Genomic DNA, 25,151 nt, shown 5'->3' on the forward strand with positions numbered 1-25,151 from the left:
CTAAGAAATAGACCTGGTCTGAAATTCATCTAAGACTTACATCCTGATGTTGTCACGCATCCTATCAAAAGACACCACATTTCTCAAATACCTAACATTTTGAAAATTGTTATCAGCTCCAATGAATAGTAATGGTGAATGAGTGAGGGGACATTGAGCAAGAAAGGTGGAAGCAGTCAAAAATGAGAATTAACCATTTTCAGGTAATGTACATTTTCCAGAAGATACAACAGTTGATAAACTGTATACTGTATATAAAGCTAATATACAATTGTTTAGATGCTGGTGAACAACACTTTTTACAGACAGTCCATCTCTGACCATCCTGTCTTTGAGGTGGTGTATCAAAAACTATTTTGTCTGTGCACTTTCCTTTTCATGTTTTAAGGAAAATTATACATTTCTGAGAGAGTACATTATTATTTGCTGTTGATAGTAGGTTGTGAGCAGATAGCAGCTTCCTCACTGATTTATGTAATGTGTACCTCATTTAATATAGGCAACTATGCACAGGGGTCATAACTTCTAATTTACAGCAACAGTAATATATATCTTTACATGTTCATTTTTATTACATGCAGTGCCACATAAAAACACCCAGCACACTATAAAGTGGTTGATGTTAGGAAGGGTACCCAGCCACAAAAGCTATGTCGAATCAGACTGGTATCTGGTGCAGCTCCCCAGCTCTAGTCAAAGCATCCAACCCATGCCAGCATGGACAAGACATTAAATGACGACGATGAATTTGCTTCAGTAGCTTATGCATACTTATGTATATGCTTGTGCATATATATCTACACACACACACATATATATAGATTTTCTATGTACATATGTGTGTGTGTGTGTGTGTGTGTGTGTGTACATGCAGGCATAGTTGTGTGGCTTAGAAGCTTGATTCCCACATGGTTTTGAGTTCAGTTCTAGTGCATAGCAATTTGAGTATCTCCTTGAGCAAGTATCTTCTACTACAGCCATGAGCCAATCTCAGGCTTAGTGAATGGACTTGATACACAATTTGGTGACTGGAAGACCATTGAATATATATACATCTGTATTATTTTATTGCCTTATATAATAATTGTAAACAAGGGCCAACCTCATATAAGTAGTACCTTTTGTTTCTTATTTTCCATCAAACCATATCCAGCTATAGGAAGTATTACCTTGCTAGGAAACAGGTGAGACCTGGCAACAGGAAGGGCATCCACCCATAGGATATCCTAAGTCAGTGAATTCTGTCTGACCCATGCAAGCATAGAAAAGTAGACAAAATTCATTGAAGGAATAGAAGGAAAATCGTTCTTTTAAATATGTTAGTGACATGGCACCAAGTTTGAATATAAAGGTCCCATGGTCCTGCATTCCCTATCAGTGGTAGCCAGATTATCTGACTTAGAGGATGTAAAACTCTATTTCGTTAATTTCTCTATCATTTTTTCCTTGAAGAGCTGTCTGAAATGCTGGATTTTCCACACCCATGACAAGTCCACAGCATTCTTATCAATTTTACTATATAAGGTGTGGCTGTGTAGTAAGAAGCTTGTATCCCTACTACATGGCTCCAGGTTCAGTCTCATTGCGTTGCACTTTGGGCTGACCAAAGCCTCGTGAGTGGATTTGATAGACAGAAATTGAAAGAAACCCATCGTATGTATGTACATATGTCTTTGTGTTGTGTTTGCCCTCACACCCTCCACTGCTCGACAACTGGTGCTGGTGTGCTTACATCCCCATAATCTTCATAACTTAACCATTTGGCAAAAGACCAAAAGAATAAATACCAAGCTTTTAAAAAATAAGTACTGGAGTCAATACATTTGACTAAAAATTCTTTAAGGCGGTGCCCCAGTATGTCTGCAGTCTAAGGACTGAAACAAGTAAAAAATAAAAGATATATATCTCACCAACACTAGCCACAACTACAATTTCGCTTAGCTTGATGTGTACTCTCAAGCACAGCCGAGAATTCTGGCAATTAACTGTGCTTGAGAAAACCATGTCAAACTAAGTGAAGTCATAGTCAAGCACAGGGCCAGTGGTGAGAGAAAGGTACCTGATGTGATGAGTCTGAATGTATATGTTTATGTCTCCTTGCCATGACATCATGTGAGAGTTGTAAATGAGCGTCATTTTCATACAGTGTAATTCATTTCCAATGATCTCCAAAAATTGTCTGGCTATGGGGAAATATGACCTTGCTTGGAAATAGGTGAGAAGTAGCAAACAGGAAGGGAATCTAGGAGTGGAAAATCCTCTTCAAAAGCTATTGAATCCATGCAAGCATGGAGAAGTGGACATTAAAATAGTGGTGATTATTATAATATCCTATCTAGCTACATACACACACGTTAATATCAACTAGTGATAATGAGTGCTCAATACCACATTGGTAGATAAATATTCTTTATTCGTGGGTTAAACAGGCTACCATTGGTTTCATTCAAAGAGAAATAACTCTCTTGACAATTTTCAAGCCTATTGCAAAGAACATTGGTGTTTCTCTCCACATCACTAATGCTGACACAATGATAAAATTAGAAGCTGTCCATCACATTTCAAGTAAGGTTTTTGTCTTTTTTAAACCATTAACATGCATCTGCCACTGCCTATGTTCTACCAAATGCACATACATCTGTTTTGCACCCTAAGCTACTAGTTCTCTTACTATGCTTGGCTTTATTTAGGCCATTCATGAGGAAATGGTAAGAACATAAGTGTTGTTATATAGCAACTCTGCTGCTACAAAGAAACAGAATGCAGAAAATGGGGAACTCCTAACTGAACAACTGTGCTGTCAGGAATAAGATATCCACCATTAATTAATTATGGAAATTTTCCAACCCTGTCTAGTTTTCTTAATCTGCATATCTCTCCTTAACCTACAACATACACTATAGTGAGTAAGTGTGTGTATGTATGTCTGTGTTTGTGTGTACATGTAACTCTAAACAGCAAGGGTCTTTTACCTACAAGATAAACAGCAGAAAAATCGATTTATATTTAGATACCAAATTTGAAAAAGAAAAACAAATTTTATAAATATTAGGAAAGAAAAAAAAAACAGATCTTAAGCATGAATATGAAAGAGTATGAATGACGTGTGTGAAATATTGCTGCTCTATGTTAGTGTGCCTAATGGTGGGAGGAAACTAGTTTTACTGGTATTCATAAGTGCATTTATGGTTTTCCATGTGAATACATGCAAATGTACATTTTGGCAAGCATTTGTGCATCTACACATGCAAATTTCTGTGGATTTCTTCAGCAGTCAAATTAATGAGAAGCTATTGAATATTCTAAATACTGTTGAAACAAACTAGGTTTAATACAAACAACAGTTTGGGCAAATATAAAATGAAAGCAGAATTTTAAAATATCTATTGCTTTCCATAATATCTCATAAATCCTTTGCTGCTACCCAAGACAATATAATTAAATAATTAACTTATGCTAAGGCTCAGGGCTACAAATTTTGTAAAGGGAGGAATATGGTCAGAGTCGCTTCAGTGCTTTACTAGTGACTATTTTGTTGACTCCTAAAAGATGAAAAATAAGAGTAAAAATTAATCCTAACCCCTGTCGGTGGAGCTTTCAACTCAAAATCTAGAAAGATGAAATTCAAATACAATAATGTGTATAGACCAACATCTTACTGTCTCAACCATCTCTAACAAGCTAACATGGTTAAATATACAAAAACAGGAGGTTAGGAAATTATGTGAAGTCATTCATCCTTACAAGAGCATTTAGAAATAAATCTCATTAACATAATACATTAGTTATGGAAACAAGAATTTAACTTTAAAAAATTACAAGTATCCACAATTGTTATTATACATACTTATAAATAACATAAAATTTTAAATCTAAGTTTGACACAGTATCATGTCAAAAATATCTCACTTTACAGCAACCAAAAATAATAATAATAATAATAATCAAAAGAGAAATAATTGCATTAAAGGAGACCATTCAAATTATTCTAATCCAATATTTGTATTGCTTTTAAACAATTATCACCAAGACATTAGAAATAAACAAAACAGAAAGATAGGAAAGAAATTATCAAGCTAATTTTCTGTGAATATAAGTCACTCATAGAGTAGCATGATGATGTAAACCTATCGCTGTTGATGCAAACAGTAATTAAAGCAAAGAAAAGGTTCTTGTTATAGTCTTAAGAGCACTATAACAATATTAGTAAAGAGAGAACATACAGGTATAAATATGTAATAGAGAATATACAGAAGTCCCATAAAACTACTGCTTTCAGGAAATGAGGTGATGATGCAATAGACATCGCATTGCAAAAGAGCTACTAATTTTTTTAATTGTGCATTTATGAACAACTGCATCATTGATTGCAGATTTCCATCACTGGCTCATACACTTACAATATAGGTGCAGTCCAGAATGATTAAATTACTATAAAGTATTCTTGTTTGATGCATTGATTTATCGGCAATGTTTTGCCAATATATGCCTACTTCATTCAAAATGCATTTGTCAACTCTAAGCAATACTATACTTGCCCAAGGTTCTGCATTGTGCAATTGAACCCTATGGTTGCAAAGTAAAGGGAAATTAATTAACCCTTCCTTCATAAATGCTATCTGCTCACACAAACTCTATCATCTAAATATAAGAAACAAATCTCAGTTAAATGGAATTACTTCCTGACTAGAAAACATTCAGAACAATAGTTATATTTTTAAAGATACATAAACAAACAAAAAGGTTAAACCCTGAATTAAAAAAAAATAAAGACTGATGATGATTGTATGTGGAGTGGTGTGTATGCAACTGTATGTGGGTGAGAGGTCAGTAGGAGCAGACCCACCTGTGAACTAAAGCTGGCTGGGCTGATTCCTCCTCCAATTGAGGTGCGGTTGGCATTGGCATTTGAGACAGGGTTAACAACACTGGGAATGCTGCCCGGGTTGATGGGTGCAATTGTGGCTGAAAGGATATATGGCATACAAACCAATCAGACATGATTGCTAGGGATAACAATTTGCAAGGTAACCCAGATTTCCAAAAGACAGAAAGACACAACAAATATATTCAGATCACTATTAACCCCACTAATTACAGAGAAACAAAGGAATCAAACCAGACCCTGATACAGAATATGGTTAAAGTAACATGTGAAAAAGAAAGAGGAGTGCAAAGATAGCCACCTGCATGGCTGCTAAAAAAAGGTAAACTATTGGCTGAAGTTTAAGAGCGCTGATTGGCTTAAAACTTATATCATAGATAAGGAAATATAGCAAATGAGCCACAAATAGTCTAAGAACAGTGAGAGTGATCGAGGAAAATAATTTTGCCGTTAGAATCTCTCACTTAAGTTTTGATGCATTTTGTATAAATGATGAAGCAATAAAAAAAAATCTTACATCCTAATTGTGCAGATGGCAAAAAAAAAAAAAAAATGGCAACATGGTAAACTAGACCAGATCTACACAGAGGAAATTTCAGAAGATATATATATAAATTTATATATACATATATACATGTATATGTATATATATGTATATTAGGTATAAACAAATATAAGCATGAGTCAAAATTGGCTTTGGGAGAATGTTTAAAATGGTTGAGTTTATTTTCTCTCCCATTATATTCAAATGGTTTAAAATCAAATAAAGGAAAGTGCTCAAAACAAGAATGAGAGAGAAACTTCAGGTACTCATATCCAATAGAAGAGACAAGAAAAAAATACAGCATTTAACAAAACCAATTCAAGAACAATAAAACAGAAATTATGCAAATGAATAAAATTCAAAAATAAAGTAAATAGAAAAGAAATGACCAGTCAATGAAGACCATGTTAAGAAAACCAGCTGCCACCATCTTTGAATCAAGATGGAAGAATTTAACCATACTCACCGTTGGACAAAGGGCTGAGGTGGTGACAGGTGCATCTAAACCTAACAGGGCAAGGGTTCAAATCATTACATGCAAACTTTATAAAGCAGACAAAGTTTAGACAGAAATTTCCAGAAGCCCATCAGAAACCAGCTATTAATAACCAACAATAATTAGTGCTAATAACCAACTAGTCATCTACTTCTTTACAACACATCACTTCATATATAAAGCATACATCAAATTGCTCTAACTTTTAACAAACCTATATAAACAGTAATGTATATATCACAAAAAAAGAGTTAAGACCCCCTTCGGTCATGAATGACCATGGGATTGCACCTAGAAAGTTACCTTCTGAGGAACAAGTCCAGGAAAGATTGTTTATAGAAGACCAGCAGTCACTCATGCACACCAGCCTCCCCTCACCACACCATTGATGTTATCCAAGGGAAAAGCAGATACAGCTTGGCACCAGTGACATCGCAACTCATTTCTACAGCAGAGTCAACTGGAGCAACATGAAATAAAGTGTCTTGCTCAAGAACACAACACACAGCCCAGTCTGGGAATTGAACTCCCACCCTCGTGATTGTGAGCCCGACGCTCTAAGCCATGCACCTTCATATATATCATATTGTTCAAGGTTTGTAACTGATTTATATCTAAATATATCATATATTTAGATATGAATCGGTCAGGTACAAACCTTGAACAATAATGCAATGAGGGTCAACAAAAGTCCTGAATATTTCGCTTACAATTTCAAATATTAACTAATATTTTACACGTTAAATAATCTGCAGTGAATCTTTTTTTCTTGTCTTTTTAGTGGTTTAATAAGAGGAAGAAGGGCAGTAACTATGATAACCCCTTTTTCTCTCATACTGGTGGAGAGAAAAAAAAGAACCCAGAAGCTAGAGACTTAAAGCACCAAGGATCAGGTAAATAGTATTACACTGGATGCCAGATTAAGTGTGCCATTCAATATTTAAGCAAAGTCACCTAGCAGTCAAACTGTGTACCACTCGGTAAGCAAGAGCAGATGCTATCAACAGTACCATGAGAATTCACCTAGGACAGTTCAGTATATAATGATTTTGTAACAGGAGGAGTGTTAACATGTTTAATGCTTTAATATTAAAAAATTAAGAGGGAATAATTATGTGATGAGAAAAAAAAAGAAAAACAAAATACAGCGAGTACAGGAGATAACTCTGGACATGTTCCTGCCTTGCTATTACCTCAACAGTAAAGACAATAACTCCCTGTATTTGTCAAAATAATGTTAGTAGACCCTTTAAGCACTCATACAATAATGTAAACTGGTTGGTTAATTGATATCTTAAAAAGGAGACAAAAAAAAAATTTACAATAAGTATCACTTTATTAGATTTTTAAGTACAATCACTGCTTACTTTATTATCTCTCTTCCTTTCACTCACTTCCTTTGAAGTATGGTTTGGCCAACCAAAGCTGATACAAACTTGATAAAATATTTCAGCTTAAGTTACAGTTTCAACCAAAACTGACATTCTTGAGAAGGAAGAATTGTGTGTGTGTGTGTGGTGTGTGTGTGTGTGGTGTGTGTGTGTGTTTGTGTGTCTGAGAGAGAGCTTGTAATTGTAAAATCATATTTAAGAAATTTTGATATCACTATCTTATTACACCATTCATCCAATCAAAGCGTAATCATTCTCATCAACAATTAATAAAAAAATTAGTAATTTGGGTGTGTAACCAAAATAGGATTTGTGATGATACTAAAAAATTTTTTTTTTCTTTTTTAATGTCCATTCAAATGTGAATATGGGGAATGATTATTAAAGCAAAAGTATGGTGGATTACAAAACACAACACTGGATATTAATGTTGACCAATCCATCTTTATTGTTTACAGTTTGAGGAAAATTAATGTGAAACCTTGTTTTGTTTTATTTTTAAATGCATTATCAATGAAATTCACAGTTTTGTCCAATGCAATAAGGTTGGACAAGTTCAGGATAACCACACTTTGATTTGGGATCGATTTTATTCAGAAGATAAACAAAAAGTGGGGGAGGAAAACATTTAAATGGCAGATACAGAGTGAAATAGGAAGAATATGTAAACTAAAGAGGATAGTTTATTTTAATCATCATGTGTGTTCATACAAATACCTGGTCTATGTAAGTTTTAAAGCCCCAAAATGTAGGAGTTGTAAATAATCTTTGACCCAGAATGATGTTTTAAAAAAATGTTGCCAAATTTAAGAACTCTTTCTTGGTTAGCACCTGTAAATATAAGCTGTATAAGCTCGCACAAAGATTTCCAAGACCTTAAATATACCACGAGCTACACAAGTTCAGGAAGACAACAACTCTAGGGCTGATGGTGTGATAAATATGTATTATCATGGCCCATTCTGTTACATTGTTATGGAGGACAGCTCCATGTGGAGAATAATGAAAGCATTTACTAATGAATTCATAATAGTAGTAATGTGTCAATCACACACATATCTATCTTAATATAAGACCGCAGAAATTCAACCACTGTTCCAGGGGTTTATTTAAAAATTTTTTTTTTCTTTTTTTCTTAGTCATGTAGTCAAGCTTTCAAACATTTGCTGATTCATGAACTGTAATTAGATATCAACACACTACATAGATTTAAAATTATTAAATAGAAGCAATTGTAAAGTACATAGAAACAATACTAAGGTTTCTCCACAGTAAATAGGTTTATTATAAATTAAATAAAAATTAAATCAGCCATTCTCGGCAGTAAGAACCATTGTGTGGCATGTGTCACATACAAACCAAACCATGTAGTTACGAAATATTGCACCTACCAAAAACACAACCCACCAGGAAATTGGTAATTATACCAGAGTAATTTGATATGCAAACAACAAATCATGCAGAAAAGTTGAAGAAAACTAATAACACTATTACACTAGTTAATAAACATGTCGAAATTGTTGAATAATGTTTTAATTTGCCCTTTCAACTAAGCATTCTATGGATGACTTGGATTATATCCTACTAACACTGGCAATAAAAGATGAATACAAGAACCCCATTTCAGAGAGCGGAATGAAGTTGTGCAATGTTGATCACGTTAAGGACATGATTACTGTAAATGAAGAGGACTAGTTTCAACTGAGAATCAAAACTAGATTGTCTCATTTTACAATGCTTTGTCATAGTCAGATATACTTCAATAAAAACTGCTATGGCAGTAACTGGTGAATTAAAATGCAGGAACACATAAAAATTTAAATATGCAAATATAGTTCTATGCATTTATGTGCATGTGTATGTGTGGTGTGTTGTGTTTTCATTCCTGTTAGTACACAACATTAATCATATCTCAAACACAAATTAAGGAGGGTAGGTATAAAAAGAGTAACCTTCGAGAAATTTCAAAGAAAAAATATGCCGAATCTTGGCACAAAAGATATGAAAGCAATATCCTTTAAGTTCAGACCAAATGCAAAAGACATTAGCAAAATGGAGGAGTATTAGTAAAAAGGTAACTAAGAGATTGGAAAGACTAAAAAATAAAATCAGTTGTGATTTTGGGGTTTTATTTTTTTTTTCTCTTTTCTTCTTTCTTGAAAACAAGATTCAAAATTCCTTGAAAATGACTGATATGTTTAAAACATGTTGATAACTTAAATAACTAGGCTATTTCTAATGTTTGTTTCAGATAAGAATAAAAAGCAATCTTGTTTTTAATTCAAATGTTTCATTGACTACTATTCTCATCTTGTTTCGTTTTGTTTCTTTTACGTGTTTTAGCCAATAACTTTGCTGATTATTTTCCTGAAGTAAATGGTGACATCCTACTCAGACAAATAAATAGATACAGGAAAAGCTTCATCACAATGCGGGCAAAATTGTTCGGACAGCCAAATCCATTTTACAGTGAAATATTTGGCACTAACAAATATAGCCAGCCACAAAAAAAAAAAAAAATCTACAAACTCATTTAATACTTCATTGTACCAAGGTATATCTCTAAGAAAATTAAAGCAATTATTTGCTTAAAAATTCTAGACATGAAAACATTAAGAAGAAGGGAAATAAAACCAAAGATGAGGATAGTAGTTTGAAAAATTCTTTGTAATAATAAAATATTTTAACAAAATAAATTTAGAAAAAAAAATGAGGAAAATAGAATATTTACAACTTTAAAAATATAAATTTATATCATTATATTTTTAAATTAAGAAATAATTAAAGAAAGAAAACATTGGAAAAAGCCAGCAAAAGGAAAAAAAAATCACCTCGCAAAAATTTGATGAGGACCTACCCCCCCTTAATGTAGATAGTTGAGATTCACTGACACCACCACTGTCCAGCCACGCCCTCAGCACCACGTTGCATTGGGTACCGTGGTTCCACATCATCGGAACTGGCATCTTGGCAAGATAGGAAATATAAAATTTACTTTTTTCTATTTTCTTTTTTTTAAAAATAAAAAGACACATTTAAAAAAAAAAAAAAAAAAAAATCACACACACTGAATGTTGCAATCAGAATAAATCATAATGAAAATAGCTTTCCACTTTTTTTTTTGTTTGCTTGTTTCATTTTTTTTTTTTTTTTTATTCTGAAACGTAAAAGCAAGACTTTCCAATACAATAAATTTTATAAACTATGGTATTTTTCCTTTTTTTTTCTTTTCAGTAAAAATGAAACAAACAAGTCATTCTTTTACACCTCTATTATATATACACACACATAATCAGTTATCTTACTAATGATCCTCTCAGAAAGTAATGTTTTCCTATACCCACAAAAAAAACACATCCTATTGATTGATATATCAATATTTTTATAATTAACTTCCTTCTTTTTTCTCACCAGTAGATTGCAAAAGGAGATGAACGTTCTCATTTGAAAATTGTTAATAATCTGAAAAGAATTCATAAAATTAATGAAAAGAGGAGGGGAAAAATCAAATAAATTATGAATTTTTCCAAGTTTATTAATGACCAAATTCAAGACCATAATTCTATCAAATTTTACTTCCAAAAGACAAGTTTCAGCTAAGAAATTATTTCAAAATTACAAGAAGTAGAAATTTGTGTCCACATGATAACAGATATTTTTGAAAAATATCTTTTATTTAGACTAAACCTAAGGTTGTTATTGTTGCTTGGTTTAAGGCCAACCCTTACTGAATAAGCCTGCTAACGAAAGCATTCTAGCCAGCTACAACCATCCTGCACACCTCTTGAGCATTATATATATATATATATATATATATATATAGAACTACATCCTCTACTGTGTCCATCTTTCAATCAAGAGGATTAGAGAGTTTGTAATCTTGGTTTGTATTTCCAACAAGTTGAGTGACCCACATATTTGGCAGTTGGCTTTAAACCTGAAGACGGGTGTGGGTATATTAAAGTACATTGTGAATGTACATTATTGCTATATAGCAACATATTCTCCATCATTTATAAACATAGTGATACTATTACTATGTAATAGTATCTACTGTATCAAAATTAGCGTTCCAGTTTTATGATAATGATCAGCACAATAGCTCTCAGTGCTAATGAAACTTAGCAAAAAGTTGTGAAGAAAATAACAACTATTACCCTTGCATGATTATATACCTAACTATGGGCTGTCTATATATTTCAATTACTTCAATATATATCTATATAAGCAAGACTTTTAAGGAGAGAAGTGTTAATAAAATACCTACAAATGATATATATATATATATATATATATATATATATTGGTATAGTATGCTGGTTTTGAGCAATTAAAACCTCATATCATCCATGTCGTGATTAAACTTTCATTGAAAATTTTTTTAATTTATTTTCAATATGAACAATTTGTTATTCAAGCAATCTCAAGTGGGATTTTTAAAAAAAGTTTCCTTTGGTATGCCAGAAATTTCAATCAATTTTATATATGTTGGAGGAAAAAAAGATTGATAATGACTTTTCATCAGTTGTTGGCTTTCTCGGACGAACAAAGTCAACAAGTGGCAAAAATTTCAAAGTCACTGCCAACTTTTCCCTTGTGAAAATCAATGTGATACTCTATTTAAATGGATTGAGAGGTCCTTCAATTAATATTTGTGGGTTTTTGTATGCAAGTTGAGCATAAAAACAAGTAGCATATGTTTAAATGTACATGTATGTTTGCATTATATATGACAGGTGGATGGATTTGCTTGTGCACACACACACACACACACATCCCTGATGCAGAAGTATTGCACCACTGAAAATCATGGCATAACAGATTTGTAATGCTAAAATTATTTTTCAATTGGTTTCTATGAACACGGAAATCAATGGATAAATGCATTTCACATTAGAGAATTTCATGTTATGACTAGATTTTTTTTTTTACTCTTCTGTAACACAGGATGTGTGTATGGGTGTATGTGTGTGTATTTATAATTCAAGACATAAATACACTTTCAAAAGATTAAAATCACATTTGGAGGGTAATGTATATAGTCACTTTGATGTACAAGAGATTTTGAAGACAAAATTATTGAAGCTATTGCGAGCTTAGCAGTCAAAGAAAGGACTAATTAGTGACATTGAATTTGGAATTTCATGACTGCCCACTTTAGGTTAAAACTCAAAACTGTGCTTCTTGTGTATGTGTGTGTGTGCGCGTACATGCATGCGTGTGTGTGTGTACATGCATGTGTGTGTGTGATTGTACAGGCATGTGTGTGTGATTGTACGGGCATGTGTGTGTGATTGTACGGGCATGTGTGTGAAGGCATATGAACAATATCTTCCTTTCTGTATTATCTGAATGGGTAAGATATTGCACAACTGAATATGTTGCGGATATGTACAGACTGCAGGCATTCATTGACTCCCTGGAAAAAGAAGAAAAAAAATACAATTCTACAAGTCTCAGTTTACTTAACTACAGAAAAAAAATCAATTACAGCTAACACTCTTGGGAAATTACCTGTAATTGGCTAACTAACATTCTTTCTGAAAAGAGGGAGGAATTTGGTTTTTATCTTTAAAAAAAAAACACAGAAGGAAACAGGCTTATGAACATTGGTAGTTTATGAATTTTTTTTTTTATGAATAGTAATTAGAAATTTATTTCTCACAACACTGTTACAAATTTAGCTAAAGGAGAATTAAAATAAAAAAAATACATTTTCTCTAAGGTTTTCTTAGAATTTTGTTGGAAAAACCAAAGTTTTACAAACACTTAGTATTTTCTAGTTCTAAAACATTTTTTTCCCTGCAGGTAGGAATAGGCAGAGGGGTCAAAATACCATAGTAGCATAATAATCTACAAAAAGGAAACAAATTTAGTCAGTATACTAGCATCTTAATCTGAACATTACTTAAGGAAGAGGGGAGGGTTGACAAATGCTTGACCCCCCCACACACACCACCACCACCAAATGCATACACACACACATATTGATTTCTTGCATTAGCACTAGGCCAAAAATCTGCATCTAGCTATATGATTTAGCATATAGCTAGGAAATATTTTATCAACCTTGCTAGTAAATATTTCATGAAGCTTCCTATAGCCAGTAAATTATTTTTATCAAAGAATGACAAACCAAGCCTATCCATATTAAGTTATAGGCTCACAAGAAAATACTGATCTATTTAAGTACAAACCTCAAATTTCTGACAAGTCACCATTCTTTCCTATGAAAATATATTAGCAATGTCAAGTGGAAAACAAAAGCAAATCATATATCAATAATTAACCTGTAAAGTATACAAGGCCTTCAATCATATTACAGAAAATCTTTCCTTCACTTATATATAATCCAGTGTTACCTATCATTATCACAAACATTTTGTAAATACAAAACATTGGGGTTTTTTTTTTCTTTTCTCTCAAAGATTTTAAATCGGGCAGGCAAAATTTAAATGTCTTGTAAATTTAGACTGAAAATATATTTTTTTTAAGTATAAAGTATAACTATCAGAAAGAATAAATTAGTGGTTACTATTGATAAACCTAATAACATTGCAGACATGCAGCACATACTTACAATAATCTTACTTATAACCAACAAGCACCATTTGATGATTTCAAGTGCAAACTAATCAAGATCCGAGTTCTATAACACTAACTCAACTGAAACAGACCATTATTGAAGTGGTTCACATTTAAATAAATGAGAGAGAAAAACACACAACTGAAATTTTATTATTGCATAAATAACACAAAATTTCAATAGATATAACTTTCATCATAGTCTTATGAAGGAAATTTTCAAGTTGAATTCCAAACACTAGCCTGCATACACCAATAATTGAAAACTTTACATTTATTTTATTTTATTAAACTCTTAAATTCCCAATTACATTGTAAACTGAGGTTTACAAACTATTATTGTGAAAAATATGGCTGAGAAATGGCTAAGGCTTTTCCAGAGAGTCCCACATTCCATAATCCATCATGCTTTGAACAGAGGAAATCAATCTTTTTTTTATATTCTTAAATCATAATTTTCATTATATAAATCTGTTATAATCTTGAGTTTACAAAAAAAAGATTATTTAATAATATTATTACATAGAAATAAAGGCTAAAAATGAGGATAATCTCAAAACATTTTAATTTAGAACTTGGGTTTAATTACACTAAGACTTTGTTGTAAGTACAAATTGCCACTTCAAAAACTTGCACTTTCAAATCAATGCATTGACATGGAATGATAATTCTATTTTCATGACAGAAAACAAAATCTAAGGAATAAAGTTTAATGTGATGGTTTCTATACTTGTCTTCTGCTATATCTAGCGAAACAACTTTCTACAAAACTTTTCCTGTTGAAGTTGTTTATACCTTTGATATTTGGTAATGTGATATATATATATATAGGAGATTTCTATTTTGAAAATGCTTATCAAATCACTAATGGGAATTATGCAAATTCTCTTCAATAAAAAAACTTTTAGACTTTATTTAATAAGATTTTTTTTTAATTCACCTCAAAAAAAAATTTAAAAAAACAAAAGTACATTTTATATTCAAGATTAAAGAAAGACAACATGCTATCAACAAACTTCCTGGCATTCCATCAATAACATAAACCCAACAAAATATTGAATATCAGCATATCTAGAAAACTAATCAAATAGCATTCTAGTTCAAATTGGTCTACTAAACACCATTTTTGAATTGATGCAACGAAAATGATATTTTGGGGGTTTGCTTTTTCTTTTTGTTTTTTTTCCCCTTTTTTTTTACTTGTATACACCGACAGAAAAGACAAAAAGAAATCATTGCAAATACAATAAAGAAGATATAAAAACTGCTGCAGTAAAATGATATTGCACAAGAGTTTGGATTATTTTCGATAAAGTAGATGACTTCATCAGATCAGCTCTTATTTATAAGAAAGTTAAATGGCTATAATAGCAACATAGTAACTGGGGTGAAGTAGAGAATACACAGGGCATCTGCTTTAATTAGTAACTTGCTTTGTACAGAGAGAGAGAGAGAGAGAGAGAGACAGAAGCTCTTTTTGCAGTTTGTTGCAGTTTTTCTTCCTTTCTTTCTTTTTTTTTTTTTGGCCATCTTGCCGACTTCACAGAAAAGCTACATTTATTTTTCAAATTTGGGCAATAATGGCATTTGTTTCCTATGTATATAAAATTCCAACTGTAGTATTGTTTTAAACCAATTTTACTCTTAGATGGTTTCTAATTACTATAACGTTGGGCCCTCCTACATACGAGTGCAGTTTGCATTTGTCCTTTCATTTGTCTTTCAAACCATGTCCCATTAAATCATTTAATATCCTGCAGCTAACTTTTCTATTCCCCACTCTTCCACATTTAAATGCAGAAACAACATAGATGGAGAAAATAAATTACTTTGCTTTATTACATACTAAAATTTTCCAAAACATTATTAATGCAACATAAAATTACTTCAAATCGAGCTTTTCAACAAATTAAACCAAAATGTTACACAATTTGAATAATGGCATCATGTTAGTTTAATTTAATTACAATAAATCACATTACATTATAATAATGGTGATGCCTGTAAGCTCTTTATATTCATGCAAAAGTTTATCATGATTGTAATTTGATGTTTGGTGCAATCACTATTTCCAAAATTATTTTCATCATTTTATATTTGTTGATACACTTAAAATATTTTTTTTTTGCTTTTACATTTATTGTCAGTTTATTGATGTTTCACCATCACATTTATAAGCCTGACAAGAAAACTATCATAAGAAAACCTACAAATATATACAATAAAAAAAAAACCCAGTCACATCAATATTATAATGTGACATTCCTTATATATAGGTATATGAATTTTTCCTAAAGTTATCCTAGCATTACAAAAGGCTGCCAAAAAATGGCAACTTGCACTAATAATTAATCTTCAAAATAAGTTTATAAATGTTTCATCATGTCACAATAGCAACAAGAGAGTTCTGCAGTGAATCCACTGGAAATAAGTAGTGAAAATTAAATTAGATATCTATTAGCCATCAAATGCATCTCTAGATCAAGCAAAATGGCTACAAAAAGCATTATAAATTAAATAATAGGCATAATGAAACTGCCTGAATGAAATCATCTTCCATTTTGAGAGTTAATAAAACAAGCACACTTTGAAAAGCAGAATACAATTGAAACAAAAGTTGATATTTATCAGCGACTAAATGTTAGTGAGTTAATATCTAAGGGGAAATACTAAGCAAATATATTTCAGTGAATATATATTTTCTTTCTTGACCAGCTAAAATGAAGCTGATGGTTATGACAATAGCCATAGAAATAATTTCTAGCTTATTGACAAATCAACTAGGTTAGCACCATAGGACATCATATTCCCATCATCTCCAACTCCCATAAAACAGAAAAGTTAATAAATAAAAATGAAATGAACAAAAACTAAAAAAAGATTTTTTTTATTATATTGAAATAATTTCAGCATTGAAAGAATGAGATGAAAAGAGAAAACATAATTATAGCTATTTGTAAAAAAGAGAAACAAAAATTCAAAGATTGAATCAGAAATGTTGAACAGACATTTCAAACTTAAACCCAATGTGTGTACTATATTTTTCATTATTTTAATCGAGAGAAAAAGAGATAGCCAGACAGACAGTGAAAAATCATACACAAATATGTACCTTGAAAGCTAGATGGAATTTGGCTGCAGTATTATTGGAAATGGAGATATTTTCCTTTTTTTTTTTCTTTTTTTTTTTAATCAGAAAATTTGATTTGCAAAAACTCCCCTAGCTAAAGTGTTTCAGCTTCTTTTTAAACTAAAGAGGTCTGTGAAACAACAACAAAAGAACAACATATTCAGTTATCCAGAGTGAAATTGAAGCCGGTCTCAGAAAGAGGTTGCACAGCTTGACTTTTGAAACAGATCAGGTGAAATTTTTTTTTTTTGTCTTTTAATGCATGTTTTTGTTTGTTTTTCTTGCTAGTTTTTAAAAGGAGAGTAGAAAATATAACAGGAGTTCTTTTACATGTGGACAAAATCACGTTGTAACATATTCTCATATGAAGAACCTTAAATAGAAAGTAACAAGGATCAGATTAAAAAATTCAAAAGCTAGACTAAAAAAAATTTTTTAATATATGCTAAAATCTCAAAGCTTTGTCGATTTAAAAAAAGAATCTCTTGAAGAAATCTCATTGAAGTAACTCATTGAAATCTGGGAATATTTGCAAATATTTTCAGTAGAAACTTTCAAAACCTTATTTCATTTTGAGAAACAGACATTGAAAAGTTCAACATTACCTTTTACTCAACACCAAAACAATCCTCTATTTAAAAATTATACAAAAATCAGTAGGAAAATATTAGCACAATAAGTAGTTTTAAAAACATTAAAATAAAATAATAAAACAAAAAACCTATTTCAAAACATGAAAATAAAATCCAATGAATGGCTAAGAGTGTAAGGATAAATAAACTGTTTTAGAATGACAATAAAACCATTACTGTATATACAAAGAAAACAACTACAATATGAGGGGAATTGGTCTCATCAGTTAAAGAAGAAATAAATATACCAGTAAATAGAATTTGTAAAATTCAACGAAATGCTCTCCCCAAAACATCAGAACTTGCTTCTCTTCACAGCAATCCAGCAGACCTTATGAATTTTTATCAAACATTAAATAAATCAATCTGATTAATTAGTTTTTCTCCAACCAAACATTTCCGAACCTTCTCTGTCTAAGGCATACAAACAATAAGGAAAGCAAAGAAAATAGATAAGTGAAGCAGATGATTACGCAATAAAAGTGTTATTAAAAAAAAAAAAGTAGAAGACTCCAGGGAAGCTACAAGAAGTAAAAGAGCAGGCATTCAGAACAAATTAATCCAAATGCAAAAACGTAAAAACTGCGGGCGTTGACTGACTGACCATTCCTGTGATGCCAGGGTCTTTTAGAATCTCTGAAATTCTTTTGCACATAAACCTGATCCTTAGTAAACATATTAACATCTATGAATACTACAAGGTTTGAATTTGAACAAAAACCAAATTTTTCCTTTTTCTCTCTCTCTCTCTTTTTTTTTTTTTTGTACTTCCCTCTCCACAACAAAGATAAAGTTACCTTCTACCTACATCCAATTCAAGTGCAGGAAAGACATTCCCAACCTTTGCAAACAAAATCCATGAAGTTTAATATATTGGATTATAACAGAGTTTACTTCATTTCACTTCATAAAGTTAAAATTTATAACATAAAATATATGCGTGTGTGTGTGTATATAATGAATTATTTCTAGCTGTTCTTTGTTCAATTTTATATCTATGATTCTGAACAAAGAGTTGAGTAAAAATTGCAGTTATAACATGTTCATTATATTTAATGCAATGCAAGCTGCCAGACTTGCCAGTTGAAGTAGTCACAGTGTAGCCTTAAGATTCCAAGACAAATAAGATCATATTAGTACGTTTAAATATTTGTTGTGCAAGATTTTTTATGTGAAGTCGTGTGTTGAAACAGATATTTTTATATTTCGGAATGGTCATATTGCCAGTTTAGCCAATAAAAACATACGCACTATATATTTAGTGTTATTTTGCTTCAGTGTTATTTATTTTTTACATTAATCTTAATCTTATTTCGGCCAGAGTTCTTTCGTCACACTCCTGTGACCACATCAGTGGTCCTTTGTTTTCTTCTTTCTTATTTGTGTCTCTCCTTACTAACCGTCAGCCATTTTGTATTTGTAATTTAAACCCAATGTGTGTACTATATTTTTCATTATTTTAATCGAGAGAAAAAGAGATAGCCATTTTGTATTTGTAATTTAAACCCAATGTGTGTACTATATTTTTCATTATTTTAATCGAGAGAAAAAGAGATAGCCAGACAGACAGTGAAAAATCATAATAATAGATATCTAATGTATTTAATTACAAAATATACAAAATGGCTGACGGTTAGTAAGGAGAGACACAAATAAGAAAGAAGAAAACAAAGGACCACTGATGCGGTCACAGGAGCGTGACGAAAGAACTCTGGCTGAAATAAGATTAAGATTAATGTAAAAAATAAATAACACTGAAGCAAAATAACACCAAATATATAGTGCGTGTGTTTTTACTGGCTAAACTGGCAATATGACCATTCCGAAATATAACAATAAGATCATATTGTTTTCCAGGTTCACACTTTTTGCAGCCACTTGAAAACCATTGCTGATCATACAACTTCTCATTAGCACCAGGATAGATATCAAGATTCCACAAACAAGTAAGAAATATAAATGCAACTGTTCATTACAAAAACAGAATCAATGCTTGCCATTAATTTTATAATTCACACAATTCATTATTTATTACTTTTCCTTTAAGGTAGATTAAACTGAAGGAATTAGGCAGGAACACACTAAAAATAACAGCAGACAATTCTGCTAATTGTGTAAGGGTTAATAGTTAACATGATTGTAGATTCTAACCATGATGACAAATAGTTAGTATATTTTACTGTGAATAAAATTATTTTTGAAGACTAAAAGATAATTTTTTTCAAGAAACCTATTGATATTTCTAATTTTTTTAAATGGCATTTTATTGTTCAAGTATTTAATCTAAGAGAATTAAGAGCTGTCACCAATGATAACTTTTAATATTTTTTTGATAATAATAATAATCCATTCTACAATAGGTACAAGGCCTGAAATTATCGAAAGTGGGAGTAGTCGATTATGTTGAGTCCAGTACTCAACTGGTATTTATTTCATCAATCCCAAAAGGATGAAAGGCAAGTTGACCTTGGTGGAATTTTGACTCAAAATGGATGAAATACTAAGCATTTTGTCTGGTGTGCTAATGATTCTGCCAGCTCACTGTCATAATAATAATAATAATAATAATGGTTTCAAATTTTGTCACAAGGCCAGCAATTGGATGGAGGGTCAATTACATCAACCCCAGTGATCAACAGGTATTTATTTTATTGACCCCAAAAGGGTGAAAGGCAAAGTTGACCTCGGCAGCATGTGAACTCAGAACATAAGGGCGGACAAAATGCTGTGAAGCATTTTGCTTAGCATGCTAACAGGTCTGACAGCTTGCTGTCTTAAAATAACTTTAGAAAAGCTAGCAATTTGGGGGAAAAGGTGGGTAGTTAATTGCATAAACTCCAGACTGGTACTTTATTTTACCAAATCTGGAGAGATGAAGGATAAAGTTGTCTTTAGCAGGATTTGAACACAGAATACGGAGCCAGAACCAATACTGCAAACAACAATAATAATAAATAATGAATACATAAACACCTAAATAGCAACTTGGGTCTTTTTGCACCAAAAAACCCCATAACCGAGAAGCATAGATGGTAACAGCTTAGGACCAGCTCAAAGAATATCAAAACAATTACTTTAAAGCTTGCCCTTGCCAGATGCCAAAACAAAATAAGAATGACCAAAGACTACTTGAAGAAACTTAAGTTGAAAGATAAGACAGAAGGAACAGAAACCAAGATAGTAAAAATCTCATGTTTCTTAAAGCAAACACAAGAAAGCAAGAGTTGCTCTGAGACACAACTGCATGATAAACAGAATGGTATCATTGTGAATATGCAGGAAATAGTTATAAATGGGGGCAAAAATATTGAATACTGACTTAGCTATTGAACTAAGTTTCCATAACAACCAAAACTGGAATATCTCAGTCAAGTCGACGAAGATACTAAAATGCTAATAGACAAATTTGAGCAAATGTAGAATATTAAAAGGAAAAAAAAAGAATAACATTTACGATGCATAACTGTCACAGGAACATTTCTCTAGAAAATGATTAGCCATATGACAATAAAAGCTACATTTTTATACATTATCAGAAAAGGAAAAATCCTTAATTGATCTCCCCCTCAGCTTATAAAGGAACGTAACAGAAACAAGAAAAGAAACAATAACAATAACAACAATAAGTACCTGAAGTTTTTTTAGAAAGTAATTTTTATACATCATAGAAATATTTGTTTACAAATAAAAAAGGGTGAGAATGAAAATGCAAAATACTAAAAAATGATAACAGCACAAGAGTCAGTTATTTAACAACCTTGATGGAAACTAGTGTACTTACAGAGTGGTATCAGATTAGTTTGGACAACACCTTGTTGAGCAATTACTTGAGTATTATCTGTTAAACCATTTAAGATTCCATTGATATAGGAAGACTGATTTCCTATAAAAGAATAGAGAGAAAATATGAGTAGAATATTGAACAAGACAAACTACTCTGTTTTGGGGTTTTTTCTTTTACTGTTTCATTTTTTTTTTTGATAGCAATGTTGCTGAGAGCTTTTGGTAATTTACAGTTGTATCCAGTGATTTTTACAAATAGATGCCTTTTTTTACAGATAACAAATCAACTGTGAAACGAGGAATTTTTCATTCATAACACAAGTTTAGGTACCTGGACCAAGAGTACAATTTGATGTGCTCTAGGACAACATATGAAAATCACTCCTAATTAAATGGTAGTTAACATGTTTATCAAGTGTTTTATACATATGTATTTCAATACTACAGAGCATCAGTCTAAGCACATTTCTTCTATGCTGTTGACAAAGAATGCATGAGAAGAAAAACGCTTACTTTCTTAACACATAGTGATATTATAATATTAAAATTTGTTTCAGTCTTCTGATATATGCTATGTGTGTGTGTGTTCAAACTGAGAGAGTAGAACATGTAAAATGCACACGTCTCTTAGCTAACTGAACCTCTTGATGTAATGGTTATGTTCAACATAGCTAATCATCAAGCTGAGATTACCTCAATGAAATGAAGGTTACAATGTCGCTCAGAATTTCCAAGTCAACTCCACTACAATAGTGAGCAAGTTGAACTGATAAGAGGAGACATAGTACAAAATATACCTGTCACTCACTGCTTGAAGCTTACCAACTTCCTACACTTAGATCCCTAGATCATATTATATAAAACATACTGTAATCCTGATTAACTTTTACTCTATATTGAAAAACATTAATTGATGAAAATAAAAATAGGTTATTTAATCATTTATCCCTTATGCATTCAGATTATTCTGTCAAATGTAATTTTTATTTACTCACATTGTTTTGAACTAATCATGCATTATCTCATAGCTTCAAGATTTCAATGATGCAGTTCTTTATTTTTTTAGAATAACATTGTAGGGCAGATGTGAGAGGTTGGATTTGGCCGGTTTAAACAGGTAGAGTACTTGAGCTAGATATGACCAGTTAATATTCTGAGAATGTAAAGTTAGTAGACATTCAAAATAGCTGATACTGTATACTAGATAATTCCTGGACAATCCTTATGTTAAAATATCAAGAGGAGAATGGCAGAAACTGATACTAGTGAGAAGATGAATTTTGGAAAAGAAACTATTGAAGAATGTTGATCAAAAGTTACCTGATAAACAATTGTTTGACAAATTACCAGTTGCTACACTATTCCAATATGAATCTGATGGCGACTGGTTGCTATTTCCTGCTGGAGGCTGTGGTGTTTGACCAGTGTATCGAAAGTAAGGATTTTTTAAATCGAGTGAATTGGTAGATTTTGTATTGGTTCCTGGTATATTCAGTTCAATATCAACATCATAACTTTGTCTGCAATATAATATATGAAACTAACTTCACATATCCACAAGATATGAACATAAATATAAACAAATAAAATATTGTGTTTTTGTTCGGATATCATTAAAATAATGGGATATTTTATTTTTCATTTCACATCAAATAAGCCACAAATAACTTGACCCCTAAATCTATAACTATCTACAAACCTGTAATTAATTTCCATAGAATCACCAAATATCCCATACAAAACATTGTACTATAAACACACACACACACTTTAAAAGCTGTGCCAAAAGGCACAACACACTACTAAAAGGTTTGAGCGCAGTAGATAACTTCTACACTCCCCTCCGAGGTTCAGTTTGGTTTGACAATCATCACCATCATCGTTTAATGTCCACTTTCCATGCTGGCATGAGTTGGACAGTTTTGCCATTCATGAAAGTTGGTTGCTTCATATCTTATAAATCATACTCAACTAATTTCTCTTTAGTCTTTGGAGAGATTCTACTTTCACTACTAGTGTCTGTACTATCACACTTTTTATATCTCATACAATCTACCTTTTAAAGAGCGAGACAGAAAGCTTTGGTTATTAGCACATATAAAACAGTGCCCTGAACTTAAATCTTTAATGGCAGAATAAAATTTCATGGTTATACCAGTGATGTTAATTATCCACCAAAACATAGAATTGGTATTTTCTGCAAATCCCACTGCCTCAATAAACTAGACATTATCTCAATAGAAAATAGTTTCAAACATGACATTCTTCAATATAAAAAAAAAAAAAAAAAAAAAAAAAAAAAACTAATAAATAAAAGCTACTTTCCACAGTTAAGGGTAATGAAATTTTGAGTAGATATACCTGATTTTGGTACTAGAAAGGTTAAGGTAGTAGTAAAGTTTAACTCTCAACAAAGAAACAGCATTTCAATTATTTACTAAGATAAATAAATAATTAAATAAAAATCATAAATTAAATGAGTAACTTACCGTTTATTACATCTTAAAAGAACTTTTCCCGTCAATGTTTGACCCTGTTTCACTAAAACTGGAGTTTGCACAAGACAGCGAACTTGATACCAATGAGTAAGAGCTTCCGTGGGTGCAGTTGACAACCACACAGAGTTGCTGCAAGAGAGTAATAAAATACAATGATGGTGCTAGCCAAGAACAACCTTATCAAAAGAGCTCTTCTGGAAACTAGCAAAAACAAAAAAAACACCATTCGGCCATTTCAGAATTCTGAGGGAAGTGGAGGATGGGATAAACTTCAGGAGTGATTTCACATTTCATCATCAAATTATTTGCTTATTAAATAATAATTTCAAATTTTGGCACAACAATTTCAGGAGAGGAAATAGGTTGAGTACATTGACCCCAGTGTTCAACTGGTATTTATTTTATTAACCCCAAAAGGATGAAAGGTAAAGTCATCCTCAGCAGAATTTGAACCTAGAATGCAAAAACTGACAAAATGCTGCTAAGCATTTTGCCTGGTATGCTAACAATTCAGCCAGTTCACTGCCTTTTTCACTTATTAAATAATAACAAAGAACAAACAAAATCTTTAGTTTGTTTAAAAACTTCAATTTTCTTCTTTTAATTAACATTTTGGGAGACATGAGATCTTTCTTCAAAACTTTGTCTCAGTATTATCATAGTGACCAGAATATCTCAAATGGTTATTCCTTCAATACATATTGCACAGAGCAACTGTAAGTCAAATCAAACCCATTTGCACTCATATTATTTAAATTTTTACCAACGAATATTATATTAGTTTTCATCATTATTTAACATCTGTTTTCCATGCTGGCATGGGTTGGATGGTTTGACAGGAGCTGACAAGCTAGAACACTGCACCAGGTTTCAGTCTGCTTTGACATGATTTCTATGTCTGGATGCCCTTCGTAACACCAACCACCTTACATAGTGGGAAATACTATATATTTTTACATTAGTGATAAATACAATATTTTCTCTTAAAAATAGTAAATTTCATTGAAGCTATGACTCAAATAACATCAGAAATTAAGTTTGAAGCTGCTTTATATGAAACAGATACATAAATTCTGTTCATCTATATAAAAGGCCTCACAAGTAGAGGTACAACTTTACTGCATCACACTGTTTTGTTATTTGTATGGATTTGTTTGAAAATTACTTTGAAATTTAATTTGGGTAAAACTTCCCAGCAGTGTAATTG

At 31.7% G+C, this 25,151-nt stretch overlaps 1 protein-coding gene across 9 annotated transcripts in view; it reads right to left on the minus strand.

Moving 5' to 3' along the window:
- LOC115220002 (histone-arginine methyltransferase CARM1) overlaps positions 1-25,151 on the minus strand; it is a 100,620-nt gene that overhangs the window by 3,968 nt on the left and 71,501 nt on the right. Inside the window, exons 10-14 of one of the 9 annotated variants that reach the window (XR_003882401.2) lie at positions 23,936-24,073; positions 22,767-22,966; positions 21,445-21,546; positions 10,148-10,282; positions 4,847-4,965 (exon numbers count right to left, since the gene is read on the minus strand). Coding sequence is in view for 6 of the 9 variants with exons in the window: in XM_029790303.2 (XP_029646163.1) it covers positions 4,847-4,965; positions 21,445-21,546; positions 22,767-22,966; positions 23,936-24,073 (559 nt within the window). In the remaining 3 variants the exon portion in view is untranslated. Of the gene's footprint in view, positions 1-4,846; positions 4,966-7,740; positions 10,283-10,471; positions 12,736-17,035; positions 17,405-21,444; positions 21,547-22,766; positions 22,967-23,935; positions 24,074-25,151 lie in introns of those variants that run through there. The other 8 variants (XR_005002164.1, XM_036509555.1, XR_003882402.2 and 5 more) reach the window with 8 other exon arrangements.

Source organism: Octopus sinensis, linkage group LG15 (genome assembly GCF_006345805.1).
Source record: "Octopus sinensis linkage group LG15, ASM634580v1, whole genome shotgun sequence".
Lineage (NCBI taxonomy): Eukaryota > Metazoa > Mollusca > Cephalopoda > Octopoda > Octopodidae > Octopus > Octopus sinensis.